Source organism: Chiloscyllium plagiosum, unplaced genomic scaffold (genome assembly GCF_037043375.1).
Source record: "Chiloscyllium plagiosum isolate Xiang-an unplaced genomic scaffold, Cpla_swu_hap1 HiC_scaffold_38, whole genome shotgun sequence".
NCBI classification, from domain to species: domain Eukaryota; kingdom Metazoa; phylum Chordata; class Chondrichthyes; order Orectolobiformes; family Hemiscylliidae; genus Chiloscyllium; species Chiloscyllium plagiosum.
Genome location: NW_028270176.1, coordinates 17755855 through 17777207, shown reverse-complemented (window position 1 = coordinate 17777207; position 21353 = coordinate 17755855). Strand labels below are relative to the sequence as shown.

At 47.5% G+C, this 21353-nt stretch overlaps 2 protein-coding genes across 2 annotated transcripts in view; one reads left to right on the top strand and one right to left on the bottom strand.

Annotated features, from left to right (window-relative positions):
- The window catches only part of LOC122544899 (uncharacterized), a 58403-nt gene extending 48962 nt beyond the window's left edge, over positions 1-9441 (bottom strand). The window contains exons 1-6 of the mRNA XM_087980824.1: positions 9091-9441; positions 6924-7049; positions 5794-5910; positions 4800-4943; positions 4482-4625; positions 2087-2251 (exon numbers count right to left, since the gene is read on the bottom strand). Of these exons, the coding sequence (XP_087836950.1) occupies positions 2087-2251; positions 4482-4625; positions 4800-4943; positions 5794-5910; positions 6924-6972 (619 nt within the window). The 5' untranslated portion in view covers positions 6973-7049; positions 9091-9441. The remainder of the gene's footprint in view (positions 1-2086; positions 2252-4481; positions 4626-4799; positions 4944-5793; positions 5911-6923; positions 7050-9090) is intronic.
- A 10665-nt stretch (positions 9442-20106) lies between these two features.
- LOC122546827 (uncharacterized) overlaps positions 20107-21353 on the top strand; it is a 62493-nt gene continuing 61246 nt past the window's right edge. Inside the window, exon 1 of the mRNA XM_087980822.1 lies at positions 20107-20509. The gene's annotated coding sequence lies outside the window, so the exon portion shown is untranslated. The remainder of the gene's footprint in view (positions 20510-21353) is intronic.

Sequence of the window (21353 nt, the reverse complement as noted above, 5' to 3'; positions counted from 1 at the left end):
TACAATGCAATAAAAACAATTTTTTTACGGGCTGAACAAGACTTTTTTTATTCTGAGCTGGTGCCAAAACAGCTCAGCGCCAAAGTAATGAGTGCTAAAACACTTTAGAGACAAAATGATCCACGCCAAATACTCCCATTCTGACCCTATTATCCTGTATTTATCCCTGAGCAATGCACCTACCCTACACATCCCTGAACATGCCAGGCAATTTAACACAGTGTGATGTGGCTAATTTAATGCCCTCATTAATAAAGCGAGGAGATCACTGACAGAGATGGCCAATGACCTGCCCACTGATCTCGGTTCATTCCAAAACACCAATTGGAAATCTTCATCACCAGATGTTCTCCGTGAACGGGAGAAGGATTGGATTGGGCAGGATCCGGAAGATGATGCTTCCTGAGAGGTTTGGGAGGAAGGGTGAGGGATTTGGGGATAAGGGGGTGGGGGGGGGGGGGTTGGTGTTGAGATTTCCACTGGACTTGCCCCTACACTCCAGGCTGTGAATGATCTCTCCCCAGGTCACACTGGGTTAGCGGGAGCTACAAGTTGAGGAGACTGCTCTCGTCAGGCAGAGTCGGAGACTGAAGGATTGAGGGAATGGGCTATTCTGGGATGAGTGAGATTCAATGAGTGTGGGGGAGGGGAGACGATGGGGATTAGAGAGATCAATCCCTTTGGATGGAGAAAGGGGAACCAGTTTCCCCTGGGGATTGTGAACGGGCTCCATTTGCAAGTTGGCCTGGACTCAAGTCGGAATCTCATCCCCAGCAATGTAAAGCAGCTGTTTGTAAATACAGGAACCATTAGAGCGTTGGATGGTTATAATTACAGCCCAGGATGGGATCACCTTTGTAAGGAGTGTCTGTAAGGCGGACGGTTGTAAATCAGGGACCCCCTGCCCCTCTGCTGTATTTTCGAAATGGGATGGAATTAGAAACTGTGGGGGTGAGGAACATCATGACCAGTCCATCATGTGGGCACTTTGGAACTTAATTCATTCTGATGCAGAAGTTGAATTTTTCATTGACAAATCAACATTGAGGGATCTGACCATCTGCATTGCTGTCCAGGAGAATGAGTCTCACTATCTAAGGAGAGAAATTCCTCCCGGATTCCTTCCTGGGATTATTCCCGACTATTGTGACTCCTATTCCCGGAGTCACCGCAACGGCTAAAGATATTATCGGAGAACGGCCGGTTCCCAAATGAACCGGCCGTTTAGCCTGAGGTCGGTGGGGAGCACAGACCAGGTTTCGGAGCAAGGAATATTACTGACCTCAGGAAGGAATTGCTAGGGACAGAAGGTTTCGGTTCTGGGGAACTGCTCACCAACCAAAGACCAATCAGCTCCTGCTCTGGGTGTGTCTGCTGGGACTGAGCTGGTTTCAAACTGGACTGACCACCCACACACCCCCTCCCCTCACAACTCACACGCACACACACACACTCAGGCACAGACACACACGCTCAGGCACAGGCAGACACACAAACACACAGACACACAGGCACAGACAGAGAGACAAGCACACACGCACAACACATGTAAACACACATACAACCCACATCTCTTCCCACTGGCTTGAAGCAGCAGCTGTGTAAACAGCACTCACACTGAGGACCAGGAAACTTACTTTTCCAAAATGCTGCGAGCCCTTCACACCTACCCCAGCAGCAACCAGCACACTACCACCTCCCCCACACCCCAAAAGGTGAGGTGAATTGAGGAAGTTTGCGTACCTGATTAAAACATCCTGAAGGAGTGTGGGGGATCGGGACACACGATAGTCTCTCCTGCATCCAGTGAGGAACAGGGAAGAAATGTCCCTCTGGGGGGAGTTGAACTCATGACCACAGGCAGTGGTTGGGATGGCTCGCTCAACGCATTTAAGGGGAACAGGGACTGAGGGGGAACGGGTCAGAGGGATCGGTCGATGAGGCTTAAAGTGAGGGGATCCGACTGCAGCAGCACAATCCGAGGGGATCTGGTACAGGATCTAGATGCCATTATTGCCTGGGGACAGTGGTGATCTGAAGGGGGGACGGTCACTGGTCCCTCCCACCGAGCCTGTGTCACCTTTACCTGGATCCACTGTGGTGGTGATCCCTGTGTCTCCATTACACAAAGAGCCTTCACAGCAGGACAGGTCGCTTAGCAACAAACCCAACGTTTGCAAATCCATCCGCCCTCCGCACTGATTCGCCGAAGCACATCCTTTAAAAACAACATCTGGGCCAATATCTGACACTGCGGGGCAGAACAGAGAACAGATCACATCGCAACAGAGTGGATCCCTGACAGGAAACTGGATCACTGTCCTGATTGGAGGATTGGTGAGAGCAGGAGGCTGTTATTGGATGGTCGGTGAGAGAGGGAGGCTGTGATTGGAGGGTCAGTGGGAGAGGGAGCCTGTGATTGGAAGATCAGTGGGAGAGGGAGGCTGTGATTGGAGGGTCAGTGAGAACGAGAGGCTGTGATTGGAGATCAATGATCTCGTAGAGTCTCGAGGACACTACGTGCTGACCACTTCCTGATGGACTTGTGGTCAAAGGTGTTTTTCTTCATAAACTTCTCCACGAAGGACAGGTGATACGGAACGGTCCAACTACTCGGAGCGTTCCGCGGCAGCGAGGCCAGGCTCATCCTTCGTAACACCGGGGACAGGTAGAACCTCAGTACGTAGTGACACTTGGTGTTTGCTTACCGGGGATCCACGCACAGCTTGATGCAGCCACACACAAAGGTGGCCATCAGGGTGAGGGTGGCATTGGGTGTGTTTTTTCCCCCGTTGCCCTGATCTTTGTACAGCGAGTCTCTTCGGACCCAGTCCATCTTTGACCTCCATATAAACTGGAAGATGGCCTGGGTGACTGCAGCGGCACAGGTTCTGGGAATAGGCCCGACCTGTACCACATATAACAGCAATGACAGTGCCTCACACCTGATGACCAGGTTTTTTCCCGCGATGGAGAGCGACCGTAGCTTCCATCCGCCCAGTTTCTGCCTCACTTTGCTGATACGCTCCTCTCAAGACTTGGTGCACGCCCCAGCCCCCCCCCGAACCAAATACCCAGCACATTCAGGTGGTCGGTCCTGATAGTGAAGGGGATCGAGGATTGGTCGGCCCGAAGAGCATGGCCTCGCTCTTGCCTCGGTTTGGCAGGAAGTGGTCAGCACGTAGTGTCCTTGAGACCCTTCGGGAAAAGGAGAGGGCGGATCCTATCGAGCGGTTCCCTGAGCAGACTGTCAAAGCCATTTGGCAGAATGCCTCTTCGCCAGAACTTTCCAACAAGCACCAAGACATGGCTTGGCTGGTGGTGAGAAGGGCTCTGCCTGTGAGATCCTATATAAACGCCCAGACTCTCAGCCACACCGGACGCTGCCCTCGAAGCGGCTGCGGGGGGGAACGAGACTGTCACACACCTCCTTCTGGAATGTGCCTATGCAGAGGAAGTCTGGAGAGGAATGCAGTGGGGTTTGTCGAGGTTCGTCCCGAGCAGCGCCGTGACGCGGGACTCCGTGCTCTACGGCCTGTTCCCCGGGACGCACACCGAGACGAACATCAACTGTGCCTGGAGGATCATCAACTCGGTGAAGGACGCTCTCTGGGCAGTCTGAAACCTGTTGATCTTCCAGCTGAAGGAATTGACCCCGACTGAGTGTTGCAGACTGGCACATTCCAAGGTCCAGGACTACGTGTTGAGAGACGCGCTGAAGCTTGGGGCAGCTGCTGCCAACGCGTGGTGGGGAAAGACCACCGTGTAATGTCTGCCTGCCTAAAGAAGAACAGGGGGCCCACGCAGTCATTTGGGCTCTGCTGACACCTCAGCTAAATATATGGACAAATGATTGATAAACGTACAAACCTGTATAAAAAATGATAAATTCTGATCTCTATATGTAAATGTTTACGAATATATGGCATGACCAACTGTACAGACCATCAAATTATTTTATAAATAAAGTATATTTTAGAAATAAAAATTTTTTTAAAAAGTGAGGCTGAGAGCCAGACCAGGGGGATGGGGGGGGTGAAAGCTGCTTAGGGGGTGAGAGCTGGATTGGGAAGGGGCTCAGACTCAGGCACATTCCCTGTCAGCGGCTCCCTGTCAGGGGATGGTCCCGAGCCAAGTGCTGAGGCCCACAGAGAGTGTCGGCAAAGGCCCAGCCCCAGGCCCAGGTGAGATTGGGGCTGAAGGATGTTCCCATTCAGCACCAGCCAATGACCCACCTCTCCCTCTGCATACAGACTGTGGACTGACAACTGGTTCAAGGAGGGAACCCAGTCAGTACTGCACCCTGGTGGACAAGAATGGGCTGAATGGCCTCATCCTGTCCTGTGCTATCCCATCATTCCATTCTCCTGAACAATGGCTCCCTTCAATCTCCCAAAGCTGGGAGAGAGTTCGACATTGACCCTGAAGCTCAGTTACCGAGGTGGGGAGAGAGCAGTGGAGGATGGAGTGTATCTACGTACACAATCTCTGATGGCCTGTTCCATTCACACAGCGATTCTCCAGACCCACACACTTCACCGTCTGTCGATTGGCCAGGCAGGAGGCCATGGATGGGCTGAAGCATCCGAAACATTGCAGTCCGTTCAGGGTGGTGTTGGCAGGCTCTGAAATCACAAAGGGAAAAAGAGAAGATGCCTTCTTTTTGGTTCAAGGGCCAAACCGTCCTCCCCTCAAATCGTCACATCCCCTCCCCCCAAACCTGACGTTCATCACCCCCCGCTCCCCCCCGGGGTTTTCATGTGGGTCTGAATCAAGACAGACCTCACTGTGATCCTCACCTGCTACTGTCTGGTCATTACATCGGTCTGAGCCACAGAGACGGCTGCTCCGGGAGATAAACACCTTTCCAGTGCTCAACGAAACACTTTCAGAGGGATCCTCACAGCGTTGTTCAATGTGTCTAAGTGTCTTAGTCCCACTGTCTACGGTAAACAGGCTGGAGTTAGAACTTCACCACATCATTTGTTTAGCTTCACCCCGTCTGCAACAATTTCTGTCGATGCCCCACAGAAAGCATCCTATCCAGATGCATCACAGCTTGGTATGGAGCACAAGAAATTACAGAGAGATGTGAACACAGCCCAGTCCGTCACACAAAGCAGCCTTCCCCCCGTTCTCTCCATCTACACTTCCCACTGCCTCGGGCAAGTAACTAACATCATTAAAGAGCCTTCCCAGCCCGGGAATACTCTCTCCCACCCTCTTCCATCGGGCAGAAGATACAAAGGTTTGAAAACACGTACCAACAGATTCAAGAACAGCTTCTTCCCCGCTGTTATCAGACTAATGACCTGACCGTACATATGTTAGAGTTGATCTTTCTCTGCACCTTCCCTGTGGCTGGAACACTATATTCTGCATTCTGTTCCATTACCCTGATGTACTTCTGTAAGGTGTGATTTGTCTGGATATCATACAGAACAATACTTTTCACTGTATCTCGGTGCATGTGACAATAATAAACCCAGTATCACATGGAGATATTTTCAGAACCTCAGTGTTCTGGAGAATATCACCCGCTGCCTCTTCAGGGGCTGGGATGATTGTCCGGCACTCCTGTCTCAGAGGTAGGGACACTCCACCCTGTCCCACAGCAGGGCCCCTGCTCCATGTGGGTTTGCGCTGAGAGGAACTGAAACCAGGAGCCGCCACCTAGTCTCCAGCCGACACGTCTGCACTCAGCAATGGGGGAAAGAGACTTCCCTTCGGTCCATCTGGCCCCATTCCCTCCAATCTGGGAAGAGTCGGCTCTCAACAGAAAGGCAGGATTACCGATGATGGTGTGGGATGACACAGTCTGGCAGTTGGTGATGCTACTCAGGCAAGTGGTCTCTCTCAGTGAGCAGGAGCCCGAGGAGGCTGAACACGTGAAACATTGAAGAGATCGTCCTGCAAAGGGAGAGATTGCAGAGAATTCAGTGAGACTCGGAGTTTCAGTTTGAGGAGAATTTTCACTCAGGGACCATTACTGTACTATGCTTTCACATTACACCCCCTCATTCCGATCACAACCTCAAACGCTTCACTCACACTGCGAGGGATATTAAAGAGTGTGGGGAGTGAGGGGGGTATAGGGTGATTGGACTGGGTGGGATATTAAAGGGTGTGGGGAGTGAGGGGGGTATAGGGTGTTTGGACTGGGTGGGATATTAAAAGGTGTGGGGAGTGAGGGGGGTATAGCGTGATTAGACTGGGTGGGAGATAAGGAAACTGGAATTGGAAAGATGACAGTTATTAACTGAGGGGAACTCCTTTCTGAGAAGCCGAATTCTAACATAATTCCTGGAAGGGAGCCTTTTCCCGCTCTGTGCTGAACATAACTCACACTCAGTCAGTAATTCTTTGAGGTTTGTTTCACAGGTGGACAGGGGGGAGAAGAAGGGGTTTAGCACGCTCACCATCATGGCTCAGAGCTTTGAGTATCAGAGTTGGGACGTCAAGTTGAGATTGGTGATTCCTCGCCTGGGATACTGTGTCATGAGGGGTCCAGATAAGGTGAAAGGCAGGTGTTTCTTTGCCCTCATGTGGGGGATTTCAAGATGATGGATATTTTTAACGTGAGAGGAGAACAATTTAAAAAGACATGAAGGGTAGGTTTTATCCACAGAGAGTGGTTTGTGTGTGGCATGACCTTCCAGAGGAAGTGGTGCGTGTGGACACAGTTACTCTGTTTAAAAGACATTTGGACAAGTCAGTGAATAAGAAATGTTTGGAGGGATATGGGCCAAGCGCAGGCAGGTGGGATGAGCTAGATTTGGGAATATGTTCGGATTGGACGGGTTGGGTCTGTTCCTGTGCTGTCTGACTGTAACTCAGCACCTTGAGGGACAATCCCAGAGAGTGGGAATGATAGCGTCAGGAACACCCAACCCGATCAGTGACACAAACAGATCATTCCTTACCTGCTGTGATCCCAGCACAGACCAGGACAATGCTGAAGAACACCTTCATGTTTTCCCCTGCAGAGCCAGTGTGTCTGGGATGATGGTGAGCTGCTGTCTGTGTTCACAAACTGCTCTCTTTCTGTTCTGAAATCAGGAAACACCATTAGAGATGTTGAAACGAGCCCTCTGCCAGCAGCCACACAGTACAGGCTTCACCCCACCCCATTCCCCTCCCACAGTCTGTGCCATGTTGGGTCAGGGACAGACAGTGTACCTCATGCTTTAGAAACTCCGTGACCATTCCTGCCTGACCACAAGGGAAAGGATCGACAGCTCATGGGCTCCCTGTGACCCTGCTGCAGCTTTCCCAGGAATAGGGTGGGAACGTGCCTTACAAATACCTCAGGGACTGGGGGTGAGCACCCCGTACAGGGCCCGGGGCTGACCCACTCACACAGCACCAGGGACGTGGTTTACCACAGAAGGAGGCCATTCGGCCTTCCCTACCTGTACCAGCCCGTTACAGCCAGTGCCATTACCTCGTGCCAACCTCCTGCTTTCTCCCCACAGCCTTGCACGTTGTTTTATGTTCAATCCCCCACACCGTCCAATGGCCCTCTTCCATCGTACCCGCCTCCCCCACATTTCCAGCTGGAACTTTCCGGACCCTAACCGGCCAGTGGGCCAAGAGAGCTGTTTTGTGCTTTCTGATTCGATGTTGAAACACTCACTGAGTTAACAAGGCCTCACCTGTCTTGGGGGAATCCCTCCACATTCATTCGGTTCCTTACTGAGAAACCTCAGGGACAATCAAAGGCTGAAAGAATGATTTTATCCTTCTTGCATGTAGCAACCAAAATCAGCCCGTCAACGAAGCGAGTTAAACCTCACAACCCGACCTGACTATGGCCTGATTAATGGTGGAACTAGGCCACAATCCCACCAATGGTGGTCCGTCTTTGGAAGTCTCCGTCTTTGGTTCCATCCTGATGCCAAGTTGATCTCCGGAGTCCTGCTAAATGTGTTCGATTCTTGCACAAAATAACATCCTTCGGGCCTTTGAGGTGATATGTTGATGATTCTTAAAGTCCCTTTCAGCCAAAATACTGATCATCCTCCTGGCGTCATGAATTCATACAGCATGGAAACTGACCCTTCGGTCTAACCCATCCATGATGACCAGATATCCCAATCTACTCCCATTTGCCAGCATTTGGCCCATATCCCTCTAAACACTTCCTGTTCATATACCCATCCAGATGCCTTTTAAATGTTGTAATTGTACCAGCCTCCACCACTTCCTCTGGCAGCTCATTCCATACACGTACCACCCTCTGTGTGAGGAAGTTGCCACTTTAGTCCCTTTTAAATCTTTCCCCTTCCCTCCTCAAACCAATGCCCTCAAACTCTGGACTCCCCCACCCCAAGGAAACAGACCTTGTCTATTCACTCTATCCATGCCCCTCGCGACTTGATAAACTGAAAGAACCGCGGGTACAGGAGATAAGAAATGAAAACAGAAATTGCTGGAAAAGCTCAGCAGTTCTTGCAGCGCCTGTGGAGAGAAATCCGAATGAACATTTTGGATCAAGGGAGCCTGCCTCAGAACTGAGCTTTTCCAGCAATGTCTGTCTTTTTTATGATATTACAAACCTCTGTCAGGTCACCGCCTCAGCCTCCGAAGCTCCAGGGTACAGTATACCCCAGCTTATTCAGCCTCTCCCTGTCGCACAAACCCTCCAGTCCCGGTAGCATTCCTTAAATGTTGACTGAACCCTTTCAAGTTTAACAACATCCTTCCTCCAGCAGGAGACCAGAATTGCACACAATATTTTAAAAGTGGCCTAACCAATGTCCTGTATAGCCACAACATGACCTCCCAACTCCTGTACTCAATGCACTGACCAATAAAGGACAGCATACCAAACGCCTTCTTCACTATCCTCTCTACCTGCGACTCCACTTTCAAGGAGCTATGAACCTGAACTCCAAGGTGCCCTTGCTCAGGAGCAATCCCAGGGTCCTCCCATTAAGTCTCAAAGCCCTGCCCTGGTTTGTCTTTCCAAAAAGCAGCCCCTCACTTTGATCTGAATTAAACTCCATCCACCGCTCCTCAGCCCTTGAGACTGCAGCTGGCTTCCTCCTCAGCAGGAATGGCTCTGTTCCTTGTTACCTTTGGCCTTACCTGGCAGTTGGAACACACAGTTTTCCTGCGAATAACTCCTTCAATTCTTCAGCAGGGCAACCCTTGTCTTCTGTAGTGATAAAGCATCCACTTTTTCAAGCAGGTGTCCAAGCAGTTTTGAGAATGTGACCTCGACTCTCTCCAGTCCAAGAGCTGGCTAATTGTTTTCAGTCTCTGCTCAACAGCCCGTCTTTGTCCTTTAACAGGTTACTCCGTACAGAGTAATTGTTGTTGATTTCCCTATGTTGATTTGGTAGTTCCAGGAATAGTTAAAAAAAGTTTGTTACCTGAAGTTTATAATAACACAGACCACACCCTTTTTCTTACTAAATATCGATGACCTTATGTTGTGAATTTTTGTAGAGTCACGAAACCACAGAATCATACACCAGGTAAACAGACCCTTCGGCCCAACCCGTCCATACCGACCAGATATCCGAAACTGACCCCGTCCCATTTGTCAGCACTTGGCTCATATTCATCAAAACAATTCCTTTTCACGTACCCATCCAGATGCCTTTTCAATGTTGTCATTGTACCAACCTCCACCACTTCTTCTGGCAGCTCGTTCCACACACGTACCACCCTCTGTGTGAAAAAGGTGCCCCTTTGGTCTCTTTTATATCTTTCCCGTCTCACCCTAAACCTATGCCCCTCTAGTTCTGGGCTCCCCCACCCCAGGGAAAAAAGACCTTGTTTATTTACCCTATCCATACCCCTCATGGTTTTATAACCCTCTGTTAGGTCACCCCTCATCCTCCGACGTTCCAGACAATAAGCCCAGCCTTTTCAGCCTCTCCCTGTCGCTCAAACCCTCCCAGCCCAACCACATTCTTGTCAATCTTTTCTGCACCATTTCAAGTTTCACAACACGCAGAAAACCAGGTGGAATTATAACCAGCCAAGAGACAGAATCAAATAGAATTGAAAGAGCAAAGCTGGAGACTGATCTCGGAGAGGTCCAAATGAGGAACACAGGTGGGAGGGATTGGGTTAGGGTTAGGGCGAGAGTTAGGGTTAGGGTTAGGGTGAGAATTAGTGGGAGGGTTAGGTTTAGGGTTGAGGTTAGGACAAGGGTTAGGGTTAGCGTTAGGATGGGTTGGTAGGGTTAGGATTGGGGTTGGGGTTAGCTTGTAGTGTTTATGTTAAATAGGCTTAGTGTTAAGGTTAGGGTTAGTGTTAGGGTTTGGGTCAGGGTTCAGGTTATGGTTACTGATTGGGATGATGTTAGGGTTAGGGTTAGGGTTAGAGTTCAGGTTTGAGATATGGTTAGGGTTTGGGTTAGGGTCCGCTTTAGAGTACAATTAAAGTTCGGGTTAGGGTTAGGGTTTTGTTAGTTTCGGTTCAGGGTTCAGGTTCACGTTAGGATTAGAGTTAAGGTTTCGGTTTGAATTAGGACAAGCCTTAAAGTTGGGGTTTTTAGGTCTTTTGTGGCTAACGTGTAACTCTCAAGTGCGCTAACTGAGCCTTCATATCTCATTCTAACATAAGCCTCCTTCTTCCTCTTGACAAGAGATTCAACTTATTTAGTAAACCACAGCTCCCTCTCTCGACCACTTCCTCCCTACCTGACAGGTACATACTTATCAAGGCCACACAGTAGCTTGTCCTTGACTAACATTACAATTGTGCCCATCCCCTGCAGTTTCCTTCCCCACCCTATGCATCCTAAATCCTGTCTAACCCCATTATAATTGCCTTTCCCCCAGCTAAAACTCCTGTCCTGTGGTACATATCTATCCCTTTCCGTTGCTAAAGTAAACATAACTGAATTGTGGTCATGTAGCTCTTGTATCTCTCAAAATTATAACTTCTTGCCCTCCTCCCCCTGACCTTTCTGAGTGAACTTTACCCACAGGGGTGAATGCTTTATACAGATTAGGCACTAACTCCATCCCCAGCCCCTGCCTGAGCTGTGCACTCTCCTGCAGCTTCTCGGCTCTTCTTGGGGTCTCCTTTACTACTTTCACTAATGTCACTGGCTTCGCTTCTTTTCCCACACCTTTTCCCACAATACCTTTCTTTAACAGCCAGCACTGGGACTTTACGTGTCCCACTTTACTGCAGTGGAAACACCTGAGGCCTGTCACCTCCTTCCCACCCTCTCAGCCTTCTTTCTGATCCTGTGGTAAACTATTCCCAGTGTGCTCGGTTTCCTTGGTTTGTAGTGTAGGATCTCCCCTTCTCCCAATTCCTCTCCCTCACAGGGTGACATTCTTGCCGGAAGGTGAACTTTGCCTTCTGCACCAACATATATTCACCTGCCATCTCTGCTGCTCTTCTCACTTCCGGAACTTTCTGTTCCTCCACATGGATTCTTATCATCTCTGGAAGAGAGTTTTTAAACCCCTCCAGCAGAGTACTCTCTCTGAGAGCCTCATCAGTCTTATCTGTCTTTAAGGCCCACACCCATCCCTCATGACCTTCTCTCTTTATTTCCAGACTGTTAACTCGACTATCCTGACAAATTCTCAACTTCTGAAGTTCAAATCCTTTCTTCCTTTCTCTTTCTCTTTGCTCAGCTAAGGACAGTCTCTCTCTTTTTCCTCTCTCTCTCTCCCTTTTTGTTTTTTTCTCTCTCTCCTTCTTTCTCTCTCTCTCTCTCCTTTCCTATTCTCATGCCTCTCCTTTCTCTTTCTTTATTCTCTCACTCCATTTTCCTCAATTGTAATTTCAGGTTTTGAACTCTCCTGCACTACTAACCCGACTGCAGCTCTCACAGTCAGCCCTGCACTCTGTTCTATGTGTGGTACAACCTGCTCTAAAAACACATCAAACAACACTTTCCACTGTACCTCGGGACATGTGAAAGGAATAAATCAATTCAATTCAATTCAATTCAAATCAAATCAAATTCATGTTTTATGAATCTTTTCGTTCCAGAACCTTTCTGAAATGTAACTTGAGAAGTGATTTTTTTAAAAAAACCCTGTGATTTTATTAAATTTGGGAGAGACATGTTTCCCTTACAGTAAATAGGGCAACATTTCACTTTCTCTTCAGTGGGATATGTGGGGCTGAGCATTGTGTAGTTTTGAAAGGGAAAGGGTTAAAAAGATCTTGTCTGAATGTTGTAGGTCCTTATCAGTTTAGTTCAGTTCTGGCTTTTGTTTCTGGGCAGTAAGTAGGGGATTCTCTGCTGTCCACACTTGATGGAAGCTCTTCAGTTTAATTTACCCATTCACTTCAAATTATAAAAAGCCGTAATTTCAGATTGGTTTAAATTTGATCATGTGATGTAATGTGCTGGGGTTGGGGACTGGGTGTACAGTTTTAAATTGGTGATATTCAAAATTTGTCACCTGCATTTCTTTATCCGACACACCTACATGCTTGACCAACTCCCCTACAATTTCAGCTTCACTTTAGTCCCGGGTTCGACTCAATTCGAATCTATTTGCTCATTCTAAAAGTTCTTCTTCTGTCTTTCTAAACTTACTTTGCAAATTTGGGAATCCTCTTCCAGCCCCAGAGCCTCTTTAGTCATTTTAAAAGCCGTTTCTCCCACTTTTAATTTAACTAACCACAAGTCACCGAAATTAAATACATTGTCTCACCTACGTTTTATTGGAAGGTTTCGGGCATTAACCGGCAGGTGCTTAAATCTGCGAGGACCTTTTAGAGTCATAGAGGTGTACAGCACGGAAACAGACCCTTCAGTCCAACCGGTCCATGCCGACCAGATATCCCAAACCCCAAATCTGTGGAAATCTGTCCCAAATCTCAGGCCGGATCTGCCTAAACCTGTCCAAATCTTGGACCCATGTCCCCAAACTGTTCCAAAGTAGCGGTGAACCCTTCTAGTAATTAAATCAAACACCCAGAGAAGCTCACCTCACATTGTGGTCTGTGAATGTATGAGTCACAGAGAATTCCCAAATTCCTCTATTTAAAGAAAATAATATCAATTTATTCCTTAATTCTAAAAGTGAACATTAAACAACAAATATTGACAACTCTAAACCCCCCTTTTTCTTAACTTCTTGTTCTCTGCCTCCAACTCTATCAGAAAATGTTGTTCCAATAAGACATTTATTCAAGTTCAACCAATTTAATTTCAAATCCACACAATTGCTGTTGTCTCTGGTGTCTGTCTTCTTTCAGCTAAAGATCTCCCTGGGTCACTTTCCGTCGTTCACTGTGATATGTTTCATATGAAAAAGGCCCCTTTAATGGAGACGGCAGTCTGTCTCATTGGAAGTTACTCTCTCAATGACTGGTACTCTCTCGGACTTTCAAAATGCCGGCTTTTGTTTTACTCCCAACATCGGATGGTCTCATCGGTTCAATGTTGGCAAAATCAATGAATTCAAACTCAAATTGAATTGAATTGAATTGATTGTCACGTGTCCTGAGGCACAGTGGAAAGCTTTGTCTTGTGAGCAATCCAGGCAGATCACCGAGTTAAGGAGCATCGATAGTAAATAATAGGGAAACAGCGGCAAAAACGAAAACACAGGGGCAGGTGAATGTTAAGAGTTTGTGAGTCCGTTCAGTATTCTTCCAACAAGTGGGTAGAAACTGTTTTGAAACTGGCTGGTGTGTGTGTTCAGGTTTCTGTCCCTTCTCCCCGATGGTAGAGGTTGTAGAAAAACATTACCAGGGTGGGATGGAGCTTTGAGAATGCCGGCGGCCTTTCCCTGACAGCGGGCCTGGTAGATGGATCCTATAGATGGGAGTTTGGCCTTTGTGATCGTCCAGGCCGAGTTCACCACACTCTGTAACCGTCTCCGATCTTGAATGGTACAGTTGCCATACCAGGTAGTGATACATCCAGACAGGATGCTCTCAGTGGGGCACCTATAAAAGTTGACAAGGGTATTCACCGTTATGCCAAATTTCCTCAGCTGCCTGAGGAAGAAGAGACGTTGTTGGGCCTTTGTAACCAGTGCGTCCACATGAAGAGCCCAAGAAAGCTTGTTGTGGGTGACCACTCCCAGGAGCTTGACCCTCTCCATTCGTTCCACCTCTGTGCTGGTAATGTGTGGGGGGGGGGCAGGAGTAACATCCCGCCAAAAGCCAATAATGAGTTCCTTGGTTTTGCCGACGTTGAGAGCTAGGTTGTTCTCAGTGCACCATTTTCCAGGTCTTCCACCTCCCATATGTAGTCTGTTTCATCGCCATCTGAGATTCGACTGACTATGGTGGTGTCAACAGTGACTTTGTAAATGGCATCAGTCTGGTATTTGGTGACACAGTCATGGGTATACAGTGAGCACAGTAGGGGGCTGAGTACACACCCCCCTGGGGGGGCTCCAGTGTTGAGTGTTAGTGAGGGGGAAATATTGTCCCCAATCTTCGCTGATTGTGGCCTGTGGGTCAGGAAACTGTGGATCCAATTGCAGAGAGAGGGGCTTAGTCCGAGATCACTAAGTTTAGTAATCAGTCTCAGGGGGATAATAGTGTTGAAGGCTGAACTGTAGTCAATGAGTAGGATTCTGACGTAGCTGTTCTTGGTGTCAAGATGTTCTAGGGAGGAGTGAAGGGCAACTGATATGACACTACAAACCACAGTTTCTTGGTTTGTAACTGAACCCAACCTTAACTCAAACCCTAACCCTAACCCTCAACATAACCTTCACCCATCACTAACCCTAACCCTATCTCAAAACCTAAATGGAACCCTAACCCTAACCCAAACCTAAACCCTGACCCTGGCCGAACTCTAGGTCCCAACTCTAACCCAAACCCTAGCTCTGACCTTAGATTACTTACAGTGTGGAAACAGGCCCTTCGGCCCAACAAGTCCACACCGACCCACCAAAGCACACCCACCCAGACCCATTCCCTTACATTTACCCCTGCACCTAACACTATGGGCGATTTAGCATGGGCAAATCACCTGACCTGCACATTTTTGGACTGTGGGAGGAAATCACCCTAAACCTTTCACTAGCCACAACTCTAAACCTGACACTAACCCTAAAGCTAACCCTAACCCTATCGCTAACCCAAACACTGAACTTAAAACTAACCCTATTTCACATAAACACTCCAAACAAAATGGACCACACTTTCTGCGTTTGCATCCGAATCCCTACCCTAACCCAAACCGTAAGACTAATCCCCACCCTAACCCAAACCCTAACCTTAACTCGGATAATAAACCTGATCCGAACCCTAACCCTAAAACAAACAAAACCTGAACACTAACCCTAGCCCCAACCATAACTCTAATCCTAACTCGAAACCGAACCCTAACATTACCCTAAACTGTAACCCTAACCTAAACCCTAACCCGAATACTAACCCTAACTCAAAGCTGAACTCTAAACGTAACCAAACCATAAAATTACCCCACTCTGTAACCCAAACCTGAACCCAAAACGAACCTTAAACACGAAGCCTAACACTAATCCTAACCTTAAACCTATCCCTAACCTTAACCCTAACATTAACGCTAACCCTAACCCTAACACTGTGCCTAACCAAATCCCTAATCCTAACCCGAACTCTAACCCTATTTAACACAAACACAACAACTAAATGGACCAATCTTTCTTGGCTTGCATCTGAACCCAACCCTAACCATAACCCTAATACTAATCCTAATACTAACACTAATCCTAAACCTAACCCTAACCTAAGTGTTCATTTAACATGAACACTTTAAACTAAATTGACCACTCTTTCTGGGTTTACATATGAACCCAACCCTAACACTAACACAAACACTAACCCTAACACAAACACTAACCCTAATGCTAAACCTAACGATAACTCGAACCCTAAACCTAACCCAAACCGTAACACTAACCCTAACTCTAAGCACAACCCTAACCCTGACCCTAACTTTAATCCAAATGCTAACCCTAACCCTTTCTCTAATCCTATACCAAACCGTAACCCTAACGCTTGGCCTAATACTAACCTTAACCCTAACCCTCACACTAACCCTAACCCAAAAGCTAACCCTAACTCTAGCCTGAACCTTACCCCAAAGCTGAATCATCACCCTATACCTTACTCTAACCCTTATACTTACCCTGACCCTAACCCTAACCCTACCACACTTACCCTGACTCTAACCCTAACCCTAACCCTTACACTTACCCTGACCCTTACACTTACCCTGACCCTAACCCTAAACCTAACCCTTACACTTACCCTGACCCTAACCCTATCACACTTACCCTGACCCTAACCCTAACACTTACCCTGACCCTGACCCTAAACCTAACCCTTACACTTACCTTGACCCTAACCCTAACCCTTACACTTACCCTGACCCTAACGCTAACCCTAACCCTTACACTTACCCTAACCCTTACACTTACCCTGACCCTAACACTTACCCTGACCCTAACCCTAACCCTTACACTTACCCTGACCCTAGCCTAACCCTTACACTTACCCTGACCCTGACCCTAACCCTAACACTTACCTTGACCCAAACCCTAACACTTACCCTGACCGTAACCCTTACACTTACCCTGACCCTAACCCTAACCCATAAACTTACCCTGACCCTGACCCTAACCCTAACCCTTACCCTGACCCTAACCCTTACACTTACCCTGACCCTAACCCTTACACTTACCCTGACCCTAACGCTAACCCTTACACTTACCCTGACCCTAACCCTAACCTTTACACTTACCCTGACCCTAACCCTAACACTTACCCTGACCCTTACACTTACCCTGACCCTAATCCTTACACTGACCCTGACCCTAACCCTTACACTTACCCTGACCCTAACCCTAACCCTGACCCTTACACTTACCCTGACCCTAACCCTTACACTTACCCTGACCCTAACCCTAACCCTTACACTTACCCTGACCCTAACCCTAACCTTTACACTTAACCTAACCCTAACCCTTACACTTACCCTGACCCTAACCCTAACACTTACCCTGACCCTAACCCTAACTCTTACCCTGACCATGACCCTGACCCTGACCCTAACCCTAACACTTACCCTGACCCTAACCCTGACCCAGACCCTCACCCTAACCCTAACCCTGACCCTTACACTTACCCTGACCCTAACTCTTACACTTACCCTGACCCTAACCCTTACACTTACCCTGACCCTAACCCTAACTCTTACACTTACCCTGACCCTAACCCTAACCCTTACACTTACCCTGACCCTAACCCCAACCCTAACCCTAACCCTTATACTTACCCTGACCCTAACGCCAAAACTGAACTTAACAAACTAAATGGACCATTCTTTCGGGGATTGCATCTGAATCCAACGCAAACGCTAACTCTAACCCAAACATCACCCCAATCTATAACCATAATTTGAACTCTAACCCGAACCTTAACACTAACTCTAACCTGAACTCTAACGCTAACCCTAACCCGAACATCACCCCAATCTATAACCATAATCTGAACTCTAACCCGAACCTTAACACTAACTCTAACCTGAACTCTAACGCTAACCCTAACCCGAACATCACCCCAATCTATAACCATAATCTGAACTCTAACCCGAACCTTAACACTAACTCTAACCTGAACCCTAACTCTAACCCGAACATCACCCCAATCGATAACCATAATCTGAACTCTAACCCGAACCTTAACACTAACTCTAACCTGAACCCTAACGCTAACCCTAAGTCTGACCAGAATGCTAACACTAACCCAGAAGCTAACACTAACCCAAAACCTGACCCTGACCCTGACCCTCCCATGGCCCTAACCGAACCATCACCCTATCGCTGACCCTAAATCTAACTATAACCCTAACCGTAACCCTAACCCTTACCCTAACACTAACCTTAACTCTAACCCTAATCCGAACTCTAACCCTACCCCTAAACCTAACCCTAACGCTTTCATGAACCACAATCCTAACCCTAACCCTGAAAATAACACTAACCCTAGCCCTAGCCCTAACCCTGAAAATAACACTAACCCTAGCCCTAGCCCTAACCCTGAAAATAACACTAACCCTAGCCCTAGCCCTAACCTTAACCCTGAAAATAACACTAACCCTAGCCCTAGCCCTAACCCTGAAAATAACACTAACCCTAGCCCTAACCCTAACCCTGAAAATAACACTAACCCTAGCCCTAACCCTAAAAATAACACTAACCCTAGCCCTAGCCCTAACCCTGAAAATAACACTAACCCTAGCCCTAACCCTAACCCTGAAAATAACACTAACCCTAGCCCTAACCCTAACCCTGAAAATAACACTAACCCTAGCCCTAACCCTAACCCTGAAAATAACACTAAGGCTATTTAACATAAACACTCCCAAATAATTGGACCACTCTTTCTGGGTTTGCATCTGAATTCCAACCCTAACCATATCTCGAACCTGAACTCTTACCCTCACCCAAACCCGAACATTACCCCAAACTGTAAACCTAACCTGAACCCTAACCTTAACCCTAACTCTAATCTGAACTCTAACCCTAACCCAAACCCGAACATTACCCCAAACTGTAAAACTAACCTGAACCCTAACATTTACCCTAACTCTAATCTGAACTCTTACCCTCACCCAAACTCTAACATTACCTCAAACTGTAACCTTAACCCTAACTCTAACCTGAACTTTAACCCTAATCCAAATTCTAACATTACCCCAAAATGTAACCCTAACCCTATCTGAATCCTAACATGAACACTAACACTAACCATAACCCTAACCTTAATCCTAAGCCTAAACCTAACCCTAATGCTAACACTAACCCTATCCGGAACCCTAAACCGAATCCTAAACCTTGGCCCAACCCAAATCTAAATCCTAACCCTATCCCTAATCCTAACACTAATCATAACTTTAACCCAAACCCTAACTCTAACCAAACAAAGCTCGAACACTAACCTAACGTTAACCAAACATCTGATCGTAATTCTAACCCGAACCCGAACTCTAACCCGAACAAAGCTCGAACACTAACCCTAACCTTAACCAAACATGATTCGGAGATGCCGGTGTTGGACTGGGGTGTACAAAGTTAAAAATCACACAACACCAGGTTATAGTCCAACAGGTTTAATTGGAACCACACTAGCTTTCAGAGTGACGCTCCTTCATCAGGTGATAGTATGATGAAGGAGCGTCGCTCCGAAAGCTAGTTGTGCTTCCAATTAAACCTGTTGGACTATAACCTGGTGTTGTGTGATTTTTAACTTTGTTAACCAAACATCTAATCTTAACTCTAACCCGAACCCTAAGACAAATCCTAAACATTTCTTGAACCTTAACTCTAACCCTAACATCATCCCAATCAGTAACCATAACCTGAACCCTGACCCAAACCCTAACACTAACCCTAACCCTGAACTTAACACTAAGCCTATTTAACATAAACACTACAAGCTAACCCCAACCCCAATCCTAACGCTACCAACCCATCCTAACGCTAACCTTGTCCTAACCTCAACTCAAAACCTAACCCTCCCACTAATTCTCACCCTAACCCTAACCCTAACTCTCGCCCTAACCCTAACCCAATCCCTCCCACCTGTGTTCCTCATTTGGACCTCTCCGAGATCAGTCTCCAGCTTTGCTCTTTCAATTCTATTTGATTCTGTCTCTTGGCTGGTTATAATTCCGCCTGGTTTTCTGCGTGTTGTGAAACTTGAAATGATACAGAAAAGATTGACAAGAATGTGGTTGGGCTGGGAGGGTTTGAGCGACAGGGAGAGGCTGAAAAGGCTGGGCTTATTGTCTGGAACGTCGGAGGATGAGGGGTGACCTAACAGAGGGTTATAAAACCATGAGGGGTATGGATAGGGTAAATAAACAAGGTCTTTATTCCCTGGGGTTGGGGAGCCCAGAACTAGAGGGGCATAGGTTTAGGGTGAGAGGGGAAAGATATAAAAGAGACCAAAGGGGCACCTTTTTCACACAGAGGGTGGTACGTGTGTGGAACGAGCTGCCAGAAGAAGTGGTGGAGGTTGGTACAATGACAGCATTTAAAGGCATCTGGATGGGTACGTGAAAAGGAATTGTTTTGATGAATATGAGCCAAGTGCTGACAAATGGGACGAGGTCAGTTTCGGATATCTGGTCGGTATGGACGGGTTGGGCCGAAGGGTCTGTTTACCTGCTGTATGATTCTGTGGTTCCGTGACTCTACAAAAATTCACAACATAAGGTCATCGATATTTAGTAAGAAAAAGGGTGTGGTCTGTGTTATTATAAACTTCAGGTAACAAACTTTTTTTAACTATTCCTGGAACTACCAAATCAACATAGGGTAATCAACAACAATTACTCTGTAGGGAGTAACCTGTTAAAGGACAAAGACAGGCTGTTGAGCAGAGACTGAAAACAATTAGCCAGCTCTTGGACTGGAGAGAGTCGAGATCACATTTTCAAAACTGCTTGGACACCTGCTTGAAAAAGTGGATGCTTTATCACTACAGAAGACAAGGGTTGCCCTGCTGAAGAATTGAAGGAGTTATTCGCAGGAAAACTGTGTGTTCCAACTGCCAGGTAAGGCCAAAGGTAACAAGGAACAGAGCCATTCCTGCTGAGGAGGAAGCCAGCTGCAGTCTCAAGGGCTGAGGAGCGGTGGATGGAGTTTAATTCAGATCAAAGTGAGGGGCTGCTTTTTGGAAAGACAAACCAGGGCAGGGCTTCGAGACTTAATGGGAGGACCCTGGGATTGCTCCTGAGCAAGGGCACCTTGGAGTTCAGGTTCATAGCTCCTTGAAAGTGGAGTCGCAGGTAGAGAGGATAGTGAAGAAGGCGTTTGGTATGCTGTCCTTTATTGGTCAGTGCATTGAGTACAGGAGTTGGGAGGTCATGTTGTGGCTGTACAGGACATTGGTTAGGCCACTTTTAAAATATTGTCTGCAATTCTGGTCTCCTGCTGGAGGAAGGATGTTGTTAAACTTGAAAGGGTTCAGTCAACATTTAAGGAATGCTACCGGGACTGGAGGGTTTGTGCGACAGGGAGAGGCTGAATAAGCTGGGGTATACTGTACCCTGGAGCTTCGGAGGCTGAGGGGGTGAGCTGACAGAGGTTTGTAATATCATAAAAAAGACAGACATTGCTGGAAAAGCTCAGTTCTGAGGCAGGCTCCCTTGATCCAAAATGTTCATTCGGATTTCTCTCCACAGGCGCTGCCAGACCTGCTGAGCTTTTCCAGCAATTTCTGTTTTCATTTCTTATCTCCTGTACCCGCGGTTCTTTCAGTTTATCAAGTCGCGAGGGGCATGGATAGAGTGAATAGACAAGGTCTGTTTCCTTGGGGTGGGGGAGTCCAGAGTTTGAGGGCATTGGTTTGAGGAGGGAAGGGGAAAGATTTAAAAGGGACTAAAGTGGCAACTTCCT